At 37.7% G+C, this 22,112-nt stretch overlaps 1 protein-coding gene across 1 annotated transcript; it reads right to left on the reverse strand.

Annotated features, from left to right (window-relative positions):
• Positions 1-14,464: 14,464 nt before the first annotated feature.
• On the reverse strand, positions 14,465-20,793 carry LOC117100082 (transcription factor Sox-7-like). Its single transcript, XM_033239629.1, has 2 exons — positions 20,338-20,793; positions 14,465-17,457 (listed from the first exon to the last, which is right to left on the reverse strand). Exons 1-2 carry the CDS (start codon positions 20,657-20,659, stop codon positions 16,427-16,429), a joined length of 1,353 nt encoding a protein of 450 aa, XP_033095520.1. The 5' UTR covers positions 20,660-20,793; the 3' UTR covers positions 14,465-16,426.
• Between the last annotated feature and the right edge of the window lie 1,319 nt (positions 20,794-22,112).

Raw genomic sequence — 22,112 nt, forward strand, 5'->3', positions numbered from 1 at the left:
GGAAACGGGATGCGTATAGTAGGCACCCATCGCATCTCCGAACTTCAAGCTTGAACCTAGCAGATATGGATAAATGAAAATAAGCCAAAGAGGGAGAGCGAGAGAGAGAGAGAGAGAAAGAGAGAGAGAGAGAGAAAGAGAGAGAGAGAGAAAAGTAGGCCTATATCTCATTGGTTCAGATCTATTTACTCTGGCCTAAATAAATCCGGTGTGACCACCACCACATATTTTGATTGGCAAGTATTGGAAAGTGCATCGACACAAACCACAAGGCCGTGTTCAGATTTTTTTTTTTTTTTTTTGAAATTGCGGCATTACATTGCATAATCATATCAAAATCGGAATGTAATCATACTCATACAGTTGTTTACCGTACATATCGATAGCTTTAGAATAAATAGGCGCCAGTCCGATGAAAACACGCATTGTGCAGTTTGTTGTCTGCAGTAGTTTATGAATACGATTACAGATGCTAGTGGCGAATGAAATAAAAAAAAAAAAAAAAAAAAAAAAAAAAAAGAACTGTACTCTTGGAAAGTCCTTTACCCAGCAGTGGATCAATAATTCCTAGAAAACGGATGATGCCACATAGGGGCCTAATTAACAATGACATTAACTTACACAAATACATGAGGACGCTTTTCCCAAACCAAAATCTCCAGATTTAGGATCAACGGTAAGCTAGAATCAAGCAACGAGGCCTAATGATGCATTCTTATACGTAGGCCTGCCGTAAATCTTCGAATAAGCTCTGCTCTCGAAATATACCCACACCAAATGCGATTTTATTTTGCTAAGCGCTGCTCTCGAATATTAAAGAGTACACATTAGGCCTACCCTGTGCGTAATGAAACACTTTGAGAAACAGGCTTTTAAATACAATACAGTGTTCAAATGAATAACACAACGTTGACAAACATATCGTTTATTTACGATGATGTAGTGCCTATGATAGGCCTACCGAACTACGGGAATACGTGAGATAGGTACGGTATAACATGGGAACGGGCTTGGAAAGCGCCACGCTAATATTAATAAGTCGCACTGAAGCCTTAAAAAATGTATAAGCACCGGGGCGCTTATTAGAGGATTTATGGTAGCTACTGACCCCACGGCAAAACTTAACGATATGAACTTGACTCTTATTAATTAAGTATGGCTGGATAAAAAGAACCCAGGAATAGAACGGAAAGGGCCTTAGCGTAGACCCACACTTTACTTAATGTGAAATTGGTGATTTCCTAGTCGAATTCTCTAAAAGACGGAAAATCCACTGTTAATTTGGCTCGATTGAATTGGTAATCCCAGAAATCCCAGTATACACTTTTTTTTTTATAAGAACCAGTAAAATTTTGCCCAGGCTCAGTGTTCTTATTTTTTGGCCAATTTCAAACTCAAAATGTTCTTATTTTGTTCTTATTTTACACACTTTTCAAACATAGAAAATTATTATTGTACAGCCGTATACACTGTACTGGGAGGTGAAAGCGGCCCTGCAAAAAATGGCTTTCGCTGAATGAAAGGTCCAGCAAAAAATGGCCCCACAAAAAAAGGCCACGGTTAAAAAATGACCCAAAATGGGAGGTAGGTGCACCTACTGTACTGTATATATAGAGGGTATTACATAGTCGCACCTACTGCACATAATGTACAGATATAATTTTGTGGTTTTTCTAGTTTGACATTCTACCTCAGCCTCAATTTGTTCTTATTTTGTTCTTAATTTTTTAAGCAATTTCAGCCTCAGTGTTCTTATAAAATGTGTTCTTATAAAAAAAAAAAAGTGTAGCTACATAGCCTGATTATGGTATATATAAGCAGGCCAGAATCATGGCAGGTCTACCAGTCTCGGTTCTTTATACAACTCGATCTGGATCATAGAAAATGCATATTAGCAACACGGTAGTTGTTTTTCCGAGGGATTTTCTTTCAGGCCTATATTTAGAACGTACACCAGCACACATCTCTGAGTACCTCGTGTCAGCTGCAGGCATATAGCAACATGAATTAGGTTGATTGACAGGTCTCACGTATCAGATGCAAAAGAACACAATTATAAAACCATACATAAATTACTAAACCGTTCATCATAAAGCAAGCAAGGTGGTAGCAGCAACCCCCGTGCGACAGTAGGCCTACCTTTATTAATCAGTGGCGTAACGCTGGGAGCCGGGGCCCGTGGCTTTCTGAGACTGAGGGCCCTTTTTTGGTCCCGCCGATCGCCATTGTGGACTTTTAGATTTGCTCGTTTTTAATCATGTTTGTCATTGTGTTCTAACTGTTTTTTAACGACGAGGGGCCATGGAGTCACTTTCACTGATGGAGAGTCTATACGACCTCAGACCCACTACTTGGGGCTGAAGTAAGAAAATATATGATTATAGCACCTCTAAATGGCCGGAAATGACACTCACAGACTTTGAGAAATGAAATTTGAATAATAATGTTCTTTTTATCTATTTTTTTTTAAACTTTAAAAATTAGGGGGAACCCGGGATTGGACGGTTGCGGATTGGGCTCCTTTTAATCCACCACTTAATAGGCCTATAATGATGTATGTCCTACAGTCGATGTTATATCAACAAACCCATTTTGGGTCAGGGACAGGGCCGCCGAGAGCGGCCGCGGGCCCAAGGGTATCTTCGCTGCCTGGATCCATTGGCTGAGGTGTGGGAGGGGAGAGGGGGTTGACGCCTGCGGCCCCAATGGCCGATATTAAGATCCCTGGTTGCCCCCCCACCCACAATTCGGAAGCTACGGCCTTTTAACGGAATAGAGGACTAATTTAATCGATTGTAGAGTGCCTAATTTTACCAGGTCATAAAAAATAAAGTACAGAATCAAGAAAAGTCAAAGCTATCCTTCCTTTTATTCAAACGTGCTGAAAAGGTTCATAACATAGGTGTTCAAAGTTTACAGTGGCAGATACAGAAATTGAAATAGAAGGGCCTCAGAGATGGACTTTCACAATGGACAGTCTATCTACCTCACCACCACCATGGTGGCTGAGGTAAAAAAAAAATGATATGGCACGTCTGGACGGCCGGAAATGGCACTTTTGGAGTTAAATTTGAGCAGAATTTTTTTTAATTCAATTTTCGTTGAATTTTGAAAGATTTAGAGGAGGGGGCAGAACCCCCCCCCCTTAAATGCGCCACTGGTTTAAATATTAATGCAGTGTTTATTGGCAATCGATTCTCTAACAGGTCTATTCATATTTTCTAACTTCTATGTATAGGCCTACCGACGATGTCCAGGGTACAAGCCTTTTATAATAAACTAATAACGTAACTAATTTACTATTTGATACCTTGTAAACATAAACTCTAGAGTAGTAGAAAAAGAATTAGAAGCGATTAAAGTCAGCTTTATTTACAATTCTCATGGTAAAAACACATGAATGATACTGGATGAATGTATACATTTAATAATGTTTATTTTATTTTATTTTTTGACTTAGTTATCCCGGACCCCGGGGCACTTGTCCCGGTTAACTCGGCCTTTCGGCGCCACTGGGTAGGGGCCCTAGATTTCAGGGCTCCCTCGGACCGCCGCATAAGAGCGCATAGGCATGACGCCACTGCTTCAAAATGTTAGCAACTTGGGGGCCCCATCCTTACCCACTCTCCCCTTCCTCGTCAAAAGTCAAATATGTCTTTAAGCAAGTGTAAAATAATTTAGATAAGGGTTTAAAATGGTAATAACTCTAGATCTTCTCTCTTATACACATCTAGATGTGTATAAGAGACAGGTTGTTTACCGTACATATCGATAGCTTTAGAATAAATAGGCGCCAGTCCGATGAAAACACGCATTGTGCAGTTTGTTGTCTGCAGTAGTTTATGAATACGATTACAGATGCTAGTGGCGAATGAAATAAAAAAAAAAAAAAAAAAAAAAAAAAAAAAATCTGTCTCTTATACACATCTAGATGTGTATAAGAGACAAGGCTACAGTAGATATGCTACAGTAGTTACGCTACTGACTATAATGACAGTTAATGTTTTTGAAGGTAAAATTTTGCAACATCCGTTCTTGAAAATATTGAAACCTCCAATTAAGCCGAGTGACTGGAAATCATTAACAAGGTACGTAGGCTACCTAGAACTTTAGCGCAGCTCAACGATAACCTCTTGCCCTCGTCGAGAAATACGATTTGCCCTCACGTGACCTTTCTTGACTGACAGATGTCAGAGCGTATTTTTAAGACGGAATTCTCTACCACATGGTTGTGATGGTTGGTTTTAAAATGGAAACGCGAACCGCATTTTCTGCTATCTTTTATAGGTTTGTGAAAATGTGCAGTTACTGTAGTAGATATAATGATGCATTCAGTTATGGTCATAAAATAATTGTATGAATTACTCTTTTGTAGAGCCGAGGGATTAGCTTAAGGTGGAATCCAGAAGGGACCAGCCCGCTGCACCAAAAAACACCTGCGAGTGGACGCTGCAGGGGCGGATCTAGAGGTGTCCGAAAAGGGGACGAAAGTGGGGCCAATGGAGATAACACCATCCTAGGGTAAAATATTTGTTTCATAGACGCTCGAAAATAACATCTAAGGCGTTTTGGGCGATCATTCTTTTTGTTTTTATTTTCCAAAGTTTAGAGGGGGAAGGGGTGGGGCAGTGGTCACGGCTTAAAGTGCAATTTCATGAAGATCTACACTTTTTTTTATAAGAACCAGTAAAATTTTGCCCAGGCTCACTGTTCTTATTTTTTGGCCGATTTCAGGCTCAGAATGTTCTTATTTTGTTCTTACTTTACATACACTGTAGGTAGAAGGTCCAGACATAATCTCACCTTCCCCTAATCGCAAAATAAAAATACGCCATCTGTACTAAAATTATTACAAGGAGTCAGTCCTGGCCTGCTTCCTGAGAAATGTTGACATCTACAGCCAAATTGAGTCGAGTCAGGGGCGGCTTTAGAGGGGCACGAGGCATTAGCCTCCTCTAAATCAACCCCAACCATGGTGAAGATGAGGTGGGTAGAGTTTCTCCCAACAGATCCACATCCCCGGATTGGAGGTTCTACCGAAATTGCCTTTCCGCCTCAGGCCCGTAGGCAGCTTCAGCCAAGGGAGGGTTCAGGGCGTAGGGTCCAGGGGCCCACCTAAAGTGGGGTGGGGTTAAGGTGTGAAGTCCTGGTGGGGCCGGGGGCGAAACCCCCGAAGCCGGAGCCTTTTTGTACTTTAAAAGCATGTACTGGTATATGGCATATTTATTTAAATAGTTGCAGGGTTTTTCTCTAAATAATGATTCATTAACTTCTTTTTAAACACAGGATTTCAAGACAGTTGTCAACAACACACAGTAAAAACATACAATGTACAATTTAGTAAATTTGAACATTAATATTTATTATAACAACAAAGAGAATTTCTATTTCTGCTAACGTCCGCGTGTGTGTCAGGAAATTCCAACAAGCGCGAAAAACTCCCCTCTCGTCGCGATCAGGAATCTTTATTTCCAAAAAAATCCCGCTGCGTGATTGGTTAACAGCGGTTTGACAACAAGACTCTCATAAATGTTCACGCTTCGCAGGATCTTTGCTGGTGATTTTTGATTAGATTTTGAGTTATATACCGTTGAAAAAAAACGAAGAACGCATAAAAATAGCAAAGGGATTCATTATTGGTAGGGTCGGGGGTTCGCTTTTCAAAGGGGGTTCACTGAAAAAAGGGGTTCGGACGAACCCCCAGGAACCCCCTGGCTACGGGCCTGCCGCCTTCTGTAATAACAAATCTTCGCCTTTGCCTTGTATCCTGTCCTCAGCCCTGTGTCTATTGTATATCTATAAGAAAATGTTCTCTCTTTTCTATATCGATTTGCCATTTGCATTTTTACAGGTATATATAATAGTATGATATATTTTTGCCGCCTTCAGTCGATTATAGTTATTTCACAAGATGATACTGTATATGAGAGTTAGCGTTTTATGCATTTAAAACACTTGACGTTTCTGCTGGTTTTCAAGGGCATATTCCACGAATAAATTTATTTACATAACAACCCAAATAGTTATATATGCCGGCCGGTATGTAAATCTTCCGGTATTCATCACTTTTCCAGTTTTACTTTCGATCATAAACAGATGTGTCTTGTGTAATAATTGTCCTACATCATTCCCATGCATTAGTGCACTCTAACATCGGTAGTATCATTGGTCGAAATTCACTCAGCGACAGCATTATCTTTCATATGATTGGCCCGTCTCTGCCGATCAAGGGGCCAGTGTGTTGCCTAGCAACTCTTCTGCACTAGCTATAGCTCTTGGAACTGATTAAAATTCCGCAGCGCAGAATCATGTGTCCAGATCCCCGGTTTGTAAGTCAAGGGGAATTTCTCTCAGGGAGATATTTTACCATGATGTCTGTTTAATTTCTTCATTCTTTTAAATGTTCTTTTAACTGTAATAGAACATGTTTTCGAGAGCGCCAATTGTAGGCCTACAATTTCAATTTGACTTGATCTTATTTATTCTTAGAATTTTTAGATTTTAATAATTATATAGCCTTTATACGTCTCGTTGGCTAGTTCTAGACATTTCCCTTTTACAATTTAAAATAGAAACATGCCGAAAAGTGGTTGTTTTAAGGTTCATAAAAGTGGACATACTGAAGTGACGGGATGTTTTATATGGCCTTCTTTTATGGGCCAACCTGTTGACTAAAAATAAACAGGTTTGTTTACATCAACCCTGCAACACAACGTTACCAACTCGGGGTTAAAAGTGACAAAAAAGGCTTATTAAGGTGTATGTCAATCGGCATTATTCATTGGCTGATCCAGGAAATATGGGAGGGGTGACCCAGGGAGGGACTTATACTGACTGGGGGTGCAGGCCACTCAGTACCACCATGTTTGCGTCTAAGATTAGGACATTTTTGGCAAGCCTAGTTGGCCGGAATTGGCACTCTTAGACCTAAATTTAATCATAATTTTCCTTTTTTCTCCTTTTCTTTTTTTATAATTTAAAAAAAAAATAGGGGGTGGGGGGGGTGGTGAGATGGGCAGGATCTCCTTCATCGAATACACCACTGTTATTTGTAGGCCTTTGTAATTTTTGTAAGGAATTTCTTTTATTTATTTATCTTAATATCTTTTACTGTACTCACTTAATTGCATTTTTTTATTGTTGTTTCTTTTCAACGCACCGTCATTTGACATGACGTGCTACATGCTATAAAAGTTTATTTTAAAATAAATTATTATATTATTATATTTCTGACTTTAATTCCTCTTAAATATGGTAACCCTTAATCCTGTGGCCTGTAATTATAAACAAGTTCACCGTTGGATGAGACCAAGACGATCGAATATCTGACAGCGGGATGGCAGTCGAGGAAGGGTTTTATTATACTAACAAAGGGCTTCTTTATAGATTGCATGTCAACATGAAAGTGCTTCTAACCCGTTAATAATCTATTGGCAACCTTCTTGTTTTGATTGGCTTCAGTCAGAGTTGAGGGTCGGAGGAAACCAAACCAAATAGACCACCATATTTTGGTACCGTAGGCCTACTGTCATAGCCTTTATCTTCATCATTATTATCATTAATTCTTTTTTTGGGGGGGGGGGGAAATATAAAATATAGAAACCAGTCGTCCCTACCAGCTGACGGTGGTGTATAATAATGGAAATAAATAGCACGGTAAGATGATAACCTCTCCCGCAAACTTATGGTGCATTCCAGGGGCGGCACCAGCGGGGGAAGAGGGCTTAAGGCACCAGCGGGGGCAGAGTGCTTAATCCCCCATCGGTCTGGTCAAGCCCCCTCCCACCCCATCGGCCAAAGCTCGTCGGACCAAACAAAAAAAAGTAGGCCGAGTTTTCCCATTCCCATTAACTTTAATGCAGAAACCAAGGGTTCTATCAGTGCATTCTCGACGGTCCAAGAAATGTTGACTTTTCGTGAGTAGTGTTTGTGGGGGTGGGGGGGGGGGTGTTCATAGCCATGGCTAAAGGCCTGAAAGTACGGGCGAATGGCAAGACTGTTATAACCATATCACAGGTCACTCAATAGATAAACAAATAACAAAGACGATAAAAACAGAACAGAAAAGTCGAGGAGAGCAGACAATAAATCACAGCAGGATTTCCAATTAGTAACGACAAAAAAGTAACTTCCATTTTTGAGCAACTAATGGGGTGTTAAGCAATAGTTAATTTTTCGTTTTTCTGACTTTGTTTCAATGAAGCGTGATATATTTGGCGTTATGTACCGGATTGAATCAATAAAGTGGCCTTTCACCCGATTTGATTTTTTTGTGATCCAATTTAACCAGGGATTAGCATAACGAGCTGCCAAAATCAACCAGTTTAGGCATTTTAGAGTGTTAGTTGTAGGACAATGTAAACAAAGAGTATAATTTTACAGCAAATTTGTGTAACATTAAGGTTAATGTTACTATATATTCATTATCATACTGGTAATTTATTAACAACAATTAGTGATTTTCTACTCTCAATAATTTTATCTTCATTACGTAGCTTTTGATGTTTATGTTTATTGTGTTCGACGTTTGCATTTCTCCTTATTATGTTGTAGGTTATCATCATCATCATCATCATCATCATCATCATCATCATCATCATCATCATCATCATCATCATTGTCGCCATTATTATTATTATTATTATTATTATTATTAAAATGCTATGATGGTAGAGACTGAGCTTAAGTAGTAGGTATCTAAGGTTCGCAACCTTAGATGGTACCCGCTACCTAAATCGGAACGTGCCATGCATCACGATTCGATCAGTCTGACCGATTCGTAGATTCGAGTCACGTGCCATGATCCGACATTCAATGACATCTGACATCATCACTGGCGCGACAACACACCATCAGAGGAAAATCTGCGGGTACCGTAGATTCTTAAGGTCCATGCCATTAGCGGTCAGACCATGGTCGCACAAAATGAAGGAAGCTGTCCCCGATATAGGCTTAATATATTATTTTAAGTGACATTATGATAAACACCACATTAATATGATGCTGACAAAATGAATCTCAGTACCGGTACGTCCCTCTTTCTGAAATTTAACCTATTTAATATCCAATATAAATTACCCTCTGATTGGATACCCGTACTAAAACTTTTCACCGTGAAGCCCACCAGGGATTTTATTTCGGTACCCCGACCGAGGCTCTAGGCGAACCCCTTGGTTCGCACTCCCTGTCAGGCAAATTTCTGAAGCCTCCTCTGGTAAGTAGGCCTACTGTAGCACGTAATGGTGATTTATATTTACAGTATTATGATCTTGTGTCACGCGCTACATACCATAATGTGACGATAGGCTTATTACATGAATGTTAGGCATATATGTATGGATGGTATTATGATAATGATATGATTCAACATAAGGTACAAGTAAATGGTATGACAGGTCTGATATTACATAACACAACACAACACAATAATTACAACATAACATGCAACAAAATAACACACAACATGAAAATTAGCAATTTAAAATGAATGTAATAATTACAGGTACGGCATGTCATTGCAAGCTGTATCTGTATCCATTATATAAGCTATTGCCGGTAGTTTTTAAATGTATCTAATTTGCATCGATAATTACGCCAATTAGGAGTATCCACTGATACTATCGGTACCGTGCACATGTTATATTTATATGAATCGTAATATCAATGACCATGGGGTACCTGGGTAATATTAGTCAACAGATGATGACATGCCAAGACACTGACATACCACGTGACAACGTCAATGTACTTTTCGTTTAGGATACGCTGGCTAAAGCATTACGACTTTCGTTGTCTGTTTTACAAGAAATTATTTTTTTGAAATCCAGTGCTCGATGTTCGGGGAAAACTATATGGCGCAATCTTTTCTCGATTGGTTATGCGCACCGACCTTGAAAGTTTTTTTAATATATTAATTTAGAGATATTATGTTTACTTAATTAATTTCTCGACGCGAACTTGGGATGAACGGCGCGCAGTGTCTCCACAACGGAGAAGCGTAAGAGACTGGCCGCTATTAATACGCTCTGTTGCATCGTACCTTGGAAAAGGGAAAACGGAGCATTCGCTCGACCTTGTCGCGTGTGAACGTACTTTTTGCAACAATGAACCATCATAGGCTCTAATCAAGAAGGAATTTAAGCCAGCTAGGGTGAGTTGGACATCTCCCAGAGACTGGCCTCTAATCGACAGTTTGATACCTACCATGCACCGACACCTCATGATATATAAAACGAAAACTAAATTCCATATTATGCAATGTCTCTATTCTGTTATTTTAAATACCTACATTATTATAATAATTTGTTTCTCCTATCCACAACCCAGAGATTTTTTTTGTTGCCTAAATCTCACTGTTAAATAAGCCTATAGACCCTATTTCTCGAAAAAAAAATATCTCCCTTAAGCTCATCGAAATGTTACATTCGATTACATTAGCGCGAATACACTGATGGTGAAGCATTTATGTCCCCATGATTAGATCAACAATCAGAGTTTAATAATAAAAAAAACACTTTATTATGACAGTTTAACCATGGTGATAGCTAGTTAGCTAAGCGAATTCAGAAAAAATTTCATCTTGACTTCCACATTTTTGTATAGGCCTAAGAAAATATTTTTTAAGAAAACCGAGGCTGAAATTGCTTGAAAAATATGAACAAAAATATAACGTAAAATGTGAAATGAGATTTTTTTTAAATAATTAGGCATATTAGAAAAAAAAATCAACAAATCTTATCTGTATTTTATGCGCAGTACAGTATACTTTTAATTGTTTTGTGTACCATTTCGACGACACAGATAGGCCTTCTAAAAGTAATTAGGTATTGGACTTGATTGGTATGGGGGTAATACGCCTCTGTAGGGTCTTAATGATACAGGACTATTACAGTTACCACAAGCATGCATTAGGCTAATTTAAAAAAAAAAATACTCCTTTGTTTATCACAGCCTCTGTGGCAGTCTTGGCCTAAAAAGTGATCTAAGAGAACATTCAACGTTCAGAATAGAAGATTGTATAGGTATATTTATAATTCCGTTCTCCGCCAACCCAGAGGATTTATTTTTTCATTTCATGTACAACTGATTTTTGGTAACGGTTAATGTGATACCGATTTTTGAATATTTAAAAATACTGGGGGAAAAGGGGGCGTAACCACTCTCTTTTTTTCAAGTTTTCCCTCCCAGTTTTAAATACAGTATCCAAAAATCTGTATCTCATCAATCGTTCCCAAGTTTTTTGTTAAAAACACATTTTTTGTGTCTTAGAAAAATCAGTTGTACAACATATCAAAACATGTTTTTCCCCCGAGCCTGGCTTCAAAGCGCACTGAGATTTCTAGGCGTAGGCCTAATTACAATTAAGTTTGGTCTCTGGTCTCTGGTCGTTAACTCAGCTGGTATGTGAGAGCAACAGAATGGTAGGCCTAATAGTAATCGGAGTATTTGAGGGCGATAAATTTGTAGTTCATTTACACGCTAGGAAAGGCAAGTTGATTAGGGCACTATGGTTTTGAGTTGTCATTCAAATAAGTAGATTAACAGACAGTAGTTAAACGAATCGCATTTAATTGATTGACAGTTAATTCAGTCACAACAAAGCAGCTAATCTTGCCCTCTGTATAAATATCTTCAGTCGTACTCTATAGCGAAATCAGTTGTTAAGCAATCGGCTTATCTTCGTGTCTACGTTATTTGTTTATTTGTTGTTATTTTCTATTCTGATTGCCGTTACAGAGATCATAACCCATGTTATATGATACGTCTTGTAAACAAAACGCATTGTGTTTCACCAGTGAAGGGTTATGCGTTTGCGAATGACTGGAGATGAAGTTGCCAGTAGTTCTCCGTGTACCGCAAAACGGTTCGAAACCGCTGTACTTGAAATAAATAATTAGGCGAGTCTAGGCTAGTATGGATGGGCCCTACATTGCAACAACCTTGGCGAAGAGTGCTAAAACCCTGATCAGTATCACGTTCCAGTGATTCTACATGCGGCTGATGAGTTCTGATTTAGCATTATTTTACGGTATTTTAGTCCCCCCACGTGCAACAACATCCGTCTGGTCTTTCCGACGTCGATTATAACTAGCATAAGTTACCGGCTACAGATCCACTGCCTTTCAATATTGTTTGCTTAATTTTGCTTCAGCAATTATGGAACGTATGTAAACAATATGCAAACACGCGTCTCTGTGTAGTTTCTTTACCTGTGTTTTAGTTGGCAATATTATATCCTATCACGGTCTGTTACACTTCCGGGACGTTACTAATATCATCCAGGCTAATAATATCACTATGAACAGAAAGGCCTCCTGGACAACTTAGGACTAAAATCTATATACCTCATGTAGGCCTTAACGTTATATAATTTCTCAGCTCTTTGACTTTCACGAGTATTGACTTTGAGAACGTCATTAGAATAGTGAAGTTATTCACTTTTACAACATATACTACTATCAAAGTGGTCCTTAAATACGTACAGGAATAGGCCTACATATTTGCTCCAATATGTTTCATTCACATGGACAGACTGCTGTGCATGTACCTTATTTGTTGATAATCAATTGAAAATATCTGAAGTCTTAATCGTGCTACACTTTAATTTCTTCTGTGTATTAAAATAGACTGGTTACGGCTCATCACAAGCCTAGACTATCACGATAATTATAATACTGTATACTAATTATAGGCTTAAGTAAATACTTTGAAAAGCAGGCAAAATACTGTAAACTAGAATTCATTAGAAATATAGGTATTGCGATGTATATAGGCCTACTAATCAACTTGATTCATGCATGCCTGTGTAAACAGTGTAAACACAAACACACACGCACACACACAAACTACGGTAATTCTAATTAGCCATCACTTCTTTAACGTCACCTTTAAATTACAGTTTAGCCTATTGTAAGCATGTATAGGTAGGCCTAGACCTTATTATTGTATTCCAACTTGCTACTTTTGTTAATAATAATAACAATAATAATAATAATAATAATAATAATAATAATAATAATAATAATAATAATAATAATACTGTAATATGCAGAAATTTATAACGCGCCAATTCAAAAAACATTATCAAAGGCGCAGTGAACAATTAACCCAATTAAATCGATTTTGTAAACAAAAAAGTTTTCAAATTAGTTTTAAATGAGTTTAAATTTGAAGATTGTCGAACAGAAAGAGGTAATAGTTTCCAAAGATAAGGTGCCTGAACAGAAAAAGAGCGTTGTCCATATGTTTTTAGCTTTCTCCTTTTTGAAGGGGCTTGAAGAAGAAATTTATCGGAAGAACGAAGTGCACGAGTTGGAGAGTATGGCGTAAGAAATGTAGCAAATATGATGGTTGTTTAAAAAAGAGTGTTAGACCTATTTCGTATTAGATTTCATCACCGACATGTCTGTTAGACCTTGGTAAGACTAATTTAAAATGCTACCGTACATTTATTCTTAGTACACAAAATTATTCCCTCCCTTAAAAAAAAAAAAAAACTCCTCTTTGATTCACATGAAAAACATGTTGATTTTTTGTGTTAAAATACTATAGACACTACTAACGAAACTCCTTAAGATTCATTACCGCCAAGCGTCTATGAAATCACTTATGGTTTAATGTTTGGGGCTGCTCCCATTGTACGGAACACCTTCTACTATCGTAGGCCTACATATTTGCGGAAAATAAAATAATTCGTAAAGCCTTGTTTTTATACATTAAGTAGGCCTATGTGTTTGATATATATTTCACTAACTTGTTCTGTATCTTGATTATTTTTAATTTTTTACTCATATGTAACAAGGAAAACAAATCTCATGAATCTGAATCAGAATCTGAATGCTATTATAATATTATAATTAAGTAAAAAGGCGTAAAGAAAAAGTAAATGAAAATATATAGGCGTATACTTAATATATACCGACCTATATGATAATTATAAGAATACCACATATTTATATATAGGCCTATATATATTATATATTTCGCCTTAACATCATAGCGTTTCTGCAAATAGTAGGCCTATTCCAAGTAGAAGGTAGATCGAAAAAATTATACAAACATATTTAAATATATAGGCCTAGGTATGTATCATTTATGGTGGGGTGAGACGGGTGCGTACGCACTCCCAAGAACCGGAATGTATACACATTTTATTTTCTGTAATATAGATTCAAAGGGAAATCTTACAGTATATCTTTGCATTTGAACCAGCCAAAGACTCTAGTAGTACTGTTATACCGTAGTTGTGTCCATTTTTCACACCCCCGCTATCTTAACCCAAGCGAGATCCTGGATACGGCCCTGCTTCTTGAAGACTAGAACACCTTAGTAAGCCCATGGCGGTAAGCCTCACAAAATGTATATGCCCGGATGTTTTTGTTAAGGTTTCTTATTATAAAAGTGATTGAATGATGTTATACGTTACGTTTTAAAAGTTGGAGAGAAATAATCACGAAAACAATCATTTAAATGATGCTAATCAAATCATATTTATTAATTTCTTAGCAAACGTATTTTAAAAAACACAAAACTGCTTAAGGGTTATGCCAGCACATACCTTAGTCAGCAGTTAAAAAAAAGACTTAAATTACAAATCGATTTCCATTATATTTTACCAATTGAGATAAAGATATGATTACAAAATTTATGTTTAAAACTCGGTTGATAACGAAAAATATATATAAAAAAACCTTCTGAGCGTCGGTAGAATGTTGTTCTATGATCTGCTTCCAATTTAGAGTGCCTTTGATTCCGACCGCTTTAATATCGGAATGTTCTCAAAATAACAATTGACTAAGTGTCCTATCCCTTCATGTGGAATGAAAAATTGAATAAAAGATATTGATGCGGTCCTAGGAAAATAATATCGCTTATGACTATATACCGTACTGTTCTTCAGTAAAATGACCAGAAATGTACAGTAGCTTGATTAGTAAAAGTACGCCTACTGTATATATGTTGATGATGCATCCTGTTCTTAAAAGTTAAATTAATGAAACCTCGGTTATGTGTACTATATTAAACGGATCGTCTGAATCTAGAAGCGTATATACATAAATGCAACCCAAATGTTTCAAAATCCCAAATATTATAAAATGCAGCACCATATACTTCTTCTTCTGTGTTTATTGTTATTTTAAAAAAGAAGAAATATATAGAAATGAATGCCCAAAAACAAAATGCCTACATTGCTCGCAAATTAACAGAACGATAAAAGCACACACGCCCTAATAAATCTAAACCTTTGTGCATCAACACACATTGCATGTTAGGACCACTTCGGTCTACAAGATCAAATATCTGTAGACGTGAACGTCGTATACAGGCTTTTCCCTTTTAAACTCACAAATTGCACAATTCATATAGGCCTAGTCGGAACATACTCAGCCACCGCCCTATATCGTCCTTAGTACTCGTTCAGCATTTTCCTATCTCCACTCTTATAATGTGCAGCTAGGATCTGGATACGAACCTAATTCAAATGAATTAAACAACTGTTTCAGATTGCAGCATATACTACAGTGTCAAGTACTATGTAACTACAACAATAACAAGTGATACCTTCACCCATACCGTACCTTATACAGATTTACTAGCGTCCCCTTTCCCAATTCTAGTTTCGGTACCGTATCTCGGACCCGAATCGTATTTTTAATACAGACCTAACCCCGATTTCATGATGAAACTGTAAAACAATTACCTTCAGTGTGTTAAGCATTTTTTTTAATGAGAAGGGATCATTAAACCCTTTAACTAGCGAAACTTCGAACTGTAAGATTTTATTTTTCTTTTTCAATTTAAATGTGCTAGAATTCTGGGAAAATTTTTCCACAATTCCAGCAAGTATTGCACTTGGTAATTTTGAGTCACTCTGCAATGGGCAATGGAGTGGTAGCCAAACGGAATGGTCTTGTAGAACAATCATGGGAAAATTGACTCATAATGTGAACAATGAAATCGAGGTTGGTGTTTCTATATTTTGTAATTTACGGTAATAATTACAGTATTTCTTGATTAAACAACATTAAATTGCTCGATGCTTTACAGTTAAAATCAAATATCTGCATTTACATCAAATATCTGAGATTGCCCATCGGCAATATGTATACAGTATGTACATCTAATAAAATCCCATATATTAAGTCATCACTGACTGAGATATCATGGGCTTGCATAGTGCGAACACCTTTAAAGGAACGTCTTCAAATGCGTAAATTTAAATATATCTGGTCCAAAAAATCTTTATCATTACAAAAATTGATTAGTAGAAAAAAATATTAACAATCCATTCACCGTCGGGAAGAGGTATTTCAAGTGTCGTAAGATATGGAAGATATGTTTTTTTAAGCTCGAAAAGACGAACAAACATCCGCTTTTGCGACTACCCATAAAATGACTTTGGAATCTGTCTTCTTGCTGCAATTGTTTATGCGTAAACAGATGCTGATGCATCTGCTAGAACTGAAGACAAGAGGGCTACGTCTGATGACGTCATGCTCGTGGTGGTGTCCGGCAAGACCATAGGTGCGTTGAGGTACATGTCAAATTCGTCGCGGTTCAATTCATTTAGTTGCTCCGTTGCTGTGAACTGTTCTAATGACATGGTGGCAACATCCTCACATGAAAACATGTTAATGTTCGAGTTTAAATTAAACATCTGATGTTGCATGTCACATTGAGAAAGACCACTGAAATTCTGCTGAGGTATGTTGCCATTCATATTCGGTGACAAAATAGTGTTAAGACCGGGCTGACAGTGCTGACTGGACTGGTTACTGACCAGTTCGTGCAGATGTGTCAGCGTTTCACAAGCTGGGAACGCGGACGTCGGTGCCACATGGGAAACAAAACTATTGTCCGTGGTCTCCTGTTTATTCATACTAAAGTTTAAGTTTAAATTTTCAAACTTGTTTGAGATTCGTGTTTGGCCGTTGCTTGTCGTCGGTGCATTACTGAACGTAAACACATCGGCTACCGACTCAATCGGAGACATCTCTGGCGTTGGCAAGCCCATTGCAGCTATAAAACCTCTGTTATGGAGTGATGTTTGCCGGTTACCAGATGCGTTGGTTCCTGCAAAAGAGCTTAAAGGTGGAAGAGGAAACCTTGGTGAAAGTTCCTCCGAGGTAGAGTTGCCATCAGTGTTGTCCAGTGGAGAGGGTGATGTTCTTGGTGAAGTATCAGGCGTCTGCAGGTTATTAAAATGTGTAGACGCTGGGCTGTTCGCATCACTTTCGATTGGTGATGGTGACGACGAGGACGACTGTGGGTTTGTACCTGAAGTCTCCGAAGACGCTGATGATGTCGACATAGAGCGTTTGTTCCTTTTTGGCCCTTTGCGTCTGCGTGGTCTGTACTTGTATTCTGGATAATCAGACATATGTTTTACTCTTAACCGCTCTGCTTCTTCTACGAACGGGCGTTTGTCGGGAAGGGAAAGACCCTTCCATGTTTTTCCTGCAAGGAAAAAAAAAATCAATAAGTTTGCATGTTTTTCGAACGTCATTAACTTTTTGACATTTGGGCGAAGCTCAACTACATTATTTCGACCCACGAGGATCGACAAAACCACTTGTAGATAAATGCGTGGGTGAATCAATAAAATCACAATGCAACAAAAGGGCTATCTGAAAACTTTGCAGTCTTCCTTCGCAAGGCAAACTGAAATGTTTCATGTCGGTGCAGCTTGTATTGAGTTTACTGAATATTACCAGACTGGGCCACAGATCGTCAAAATGAACTTAGCAGGCCTCTAATAAATTATAAACCTACTCTAGGTAAGCCAATGACCTATCAATCATCGATAGTTACCGATGGCAAAACCAAACCAAATTCTCGCCGAAGTTAAATAGAAAACCCAGTAACTAGGAAGAGGGAAACATGTTGGATTTCACAAAATAATGTAGACCGCACACATAGGTTTGTACGTATGAACATTCATCATTTCATCGGAATTCGTGATTCTCTTGAGTTACGAATTAATAAAAAAAGATATAAAAAATAAGCAAATATATCCTGAAGCTATATTTAGCGACTGTCAGCATCGTAGCCGCATAGCGCATGTGCGTTGCTACGGAGAAACTACTTAATATCAACCGGTAAAATGATGTCACTTGTCATTTGAGATTCTATTATAAATAAACCCTTGTTTTCAAGGGCTCCGCTCAGCTGGGTCTGTTAAAAACAAGATTTCGATCCCGAGGCACTTGACACTGCGCATGCGTTCTGTTGGATTTCCCGTTTTATGACACAAACAACTTGTGATGACTCACGACTGGTACTAATATCACCGACTTTCATGATGCGGGCAAAACCAAACAGCTTATGAATATTATGGACATTTCCATCTGATCCATTATGGTGTTGCGCAAAGAAGCGCTAGAAACTGGGGAATTATGAAATCAATCTTCATAATTTTAGATTCATACATATTTTAAATTACAAGGCAACCTACTTGTTCTATCGAATAAGGTTCGGTACAGCAGTAATAACATTATGAAAAACACGAATCAATACACAAGCACAATAGAAAACTGTAACGCACTGAATAGCGGACAATTAGAACGGTTGCCAGCATTACTAGAAAATGGGTCTCCCTGGCTTTACAGGGTATTGCGTGAGGTCGTGTGTGATGACACCATCATGTTTTTAATGCGTGGAGGATAAAAAAGCAGAGATACTTGCTTTGTGTTTAGTGTGAGCAAAAATAATAATGGTTTATAAATATTGTACAGATAGTCATAATAATGCTAATAAGACAACTTGGCTTGTACGATCTTATAATGGATTGATAGATGGTAAAACATAGGATGATAATATGTTTTTCTAATATTCGCGGATAATTCGAAATTCACATTTTACAAGCAAAAATTTACTGATTTAAAAAAAATATATATTTATCCAGTACTGGCAACTAGGCCTATGTAAAATATACTGTGAAATGAGCGGATACAGTATTATTAATGAAGGTATGGTCATTGCGATTGGCTCCTGAAACAGTATTGTAGCCCTTGTTTTACGGCATTTTATTGCGAGATTCTTTTTTTTTTTTTATTATTATCCAGGTAAAACACTCATCATAGAGCAATCCAGGTACTATACAGTACAGGGTCTACAGTCCTTAAGAACGCATGCCACTCTTCTTGGATTGTACAGAATGGGACTAAAAGACATGCTCAAATTATACCTATGTACTATTACTTCCTAGCGAACCTTCACAAAACATTTCGCTCGTAACCGTGGAGTTGGGCCTGGTTTATTAGCGTTTTTCTGCAGACAAAAATATGCCGCGTTCGTTTTCTAACATGTGCGTTTTCAGTACTTCCGACTTGCCAATTTCTTTCACTTTTAATCTATAGGGGGAAAGACCTTCAATTGGATTGAAGTCACGTGCACGAATCAATGGAAACAAAAAAAATGTATTATTGCATGGCAACACTATAAACAAAAAAAACGGAATTAATTCAACAATACATTTCTGTTGTTACTTACTGTGTGTGATTTTTTTAAAACTTCAAATAGGCCTTACTTTTTTGATGATCTGGATATAATACAAATTCCCAGGTAAAACATTACTGTATTAAAGTCAATTATAATTATTCTATAGGCCTAAAATAATGAATATTTCAATTATATTTGAAATGAAATATAAGATGAACTTTAAAACTCTGAACAAGTCGATACACCATAACAACAATCTAACCATAAAGAATATAATCAATATAATCAAAATACATTATAATAAGTTGAAAATAAGTATATACGCATGTTTCCAATTATTATGAGACAAACAAGTCAGATTTCATCTCTGACTTTTTGGCTATATTCTTCACGTGTATTTCATTAAGCGATGCGCTTTTTTGATAAGCGTTCTAATGTTGACCTGGATGCCGGCCAGGTATACGGTTACTGGGAAATGTCAGATCGCTTCACTAATCTTTGCACAGCACTGAGTATTGAACTTGGGTTTACCAGCTGATCGACGCACGCTGCGGGAGTCGGGTTTATTATTAGTTAAAAAAATCTACCGTATCAAAATCTGGGTATCCACTTACGACAGAACGTGTTTCATAATATTTAAAATTTTACACAGATGGATTCTCAACATACGTTTTATGAATACATTTTTGTATTTTTTTCCGGCTAGATTTTATAGTGAGGTTTTAGCACGTGTACAACTTTATCCAGATAGCCTAAACCTAACAGAATACGGATGGATGTCTACGACATAATTAAATTTAAGGGAAAAACAATTTTACCAGCCTGATTATTGGAATTAGATGTTATGTACGTGAACACGTGAATTTTTAAGACAGTAATCTACAAACACTGACTTACCAAGTATTTTGCTAAGATCCGCGTTATGAAGGTCCGGATTCTGATCGGCAAGTCGTTTTCGTTCATCCTTAGCCCAGACCATAAATGCATTCATGGGTCGTCGGATCCTCTGCTCTTTCTTTCCCCTTCCTCCCGTCGATACTTCTGTGTTTGTATTTTTTTGGTCATTCCATGCAACAACTCCATGCTGGTTTATAGCGTTACCCGACAGGGCAGAAGCCTGAAATAACGAACTGTTCAGAATCAGCTGGCCTCCGTTCGGGTTACGCGTATTATTGCGTTGAAAGTCGGCTCGGATCAGCATCTCCGAAACAGTCTTCATTTTGATGCCGATAAATATTATACGTCCAAAAGAATATTAAAATATTGTTTAAGTCCCTGTGCTGTCTAGCGACTAGATAGTAGCTGGTCGTACATGTATACCACTTCGCAGCCAGTAGCAATCAGCTGTTCGTGTTTAGCGAGTAGCCACTATTTATGCCTTCGCCAGAGCGTTGATTGGATAGCTCTGTTAGCTCCGCCTACCTCCATCACATTGGTTGTTGTCGTTAACGCGTGGACAAGAATCCGCCCCCAATTGGGTAAACAGCTCGCTGGGACGCTTGAACCCTGCTGAGCACTGCAGTCAGTAACACTGGAGCCTGTCACTTAAAATATTTGGCAGCTATCAACTACTCATGTTTGACAGGACTGTACATAATTTTAGTAGAAAAATGGTCCTTCGATTGGAGTCCACACGTGTGACTGAGAAGCGACACACCTCGTGTGATTTGTGTTGGGTTGTCATGGGTAATTGCCGTACATACATTTTTGAGAGTGGGAATTTGATTCAATTGATATTTAGTATTGGCCTAAGTTTGTCTTCTTTACTTGTATGCTGTAGTTACTGTGAGACGAGTGAATGTACTTATTAACGGTGTTATAGATAAGAGCCCTTTTATTCACCTACCGTAAAACCTCGAATTGAAGCCATGGGCTTCTTCTTTTTTTTTTTTTGCGAATTTTGGATGGGCTCCTTTTCGAGATGGGCTTCTTTTCAAAACTACTTTTACAAAGTAAAGAGTAAGGTGGGGGGGGGCTTCTTTTCAAAATAATTGCTGTAAATATTGTGAATTTGTACTGTAAAACGATAAATAAGGCCACTGTAACATTAATCAGTATTATGGAGTGTATTTAACTGGTATTGAATCACCTAAACTACCGTATAAACCAAGCTTGTATTTAATTTATTTTGTTTTCTGAAATTCATGTATAGTGTATGTGACTGTAATATATTGAAAAAAAAAGCCTATGCTATCTTGAAAAGAAGCCCATGGACTTTTTTTTGCAAACTAAAAAGGGGGGCTTCGATTCGAGATGGGTTTCATCAGCTGGAGATTAAGCCCAGAGGGCTTCAATTCGAGGTATTATGGTATCTTATATATAGAATTTACAGATCACGGGTTTTTTAAAGCATGGTTTAGTGCCATAATAACTGTTCGTGCTGGCTCTATCGACATTAATATAATTGTTTAAGAAAAGTAGTTTATGCCTACTTAATTAATACCTTTCCATGTCGAATTTTTAGACACAGTTAGTAATGCTGACGACGTCAATGGGTAACGACAAGAAGATTATTCAATTTAAATCAATGGTTGCCTTTTATTCATATTATATATTATAAAAAACACCTTACATATTATTTGCTATCGATTGTTGTCGAATGGAATGAGAGTGCCTCACTAACCGTATCCAAATAGGCCTATAGGTACCAATGGATTGTCGGTATAATCTCC

This window comes from Anneissia japonica, unplaced genomic scaffold (assembly GCF_011630105.1).
Source record: "Anneissia japonica isolate Jap-2015-1 unplaced genomic scaffold, ASM1163010v1 scaffold439_len473750_cov173, whole genome shotgun sequence".
NCBI classification, from domain to species: Eukaryota; Metazoa; Echinodermata; class Crinoidea; order Comatulida; family Comatulidae; genus Anneissia; species Anneissia japonica.

Excerpts from the sequence above, each read along its gene's own strand:
- LOC117100082 (XM_033239629.1), bottom strand. The coding sequence starts at position 20,659 with ATGAAGACTGTTTCGGAGATGCTGATCCGAGCCGACTTTCAACGCAAT. Across the intron at positions 17,458-20,337 it reads GGATCTTAGCAAAATACTTG|GAAAAACATGGAAGGGTCTT; the intron begins GTAAGTCAGTGT and ends TTTTCCTTGCAG.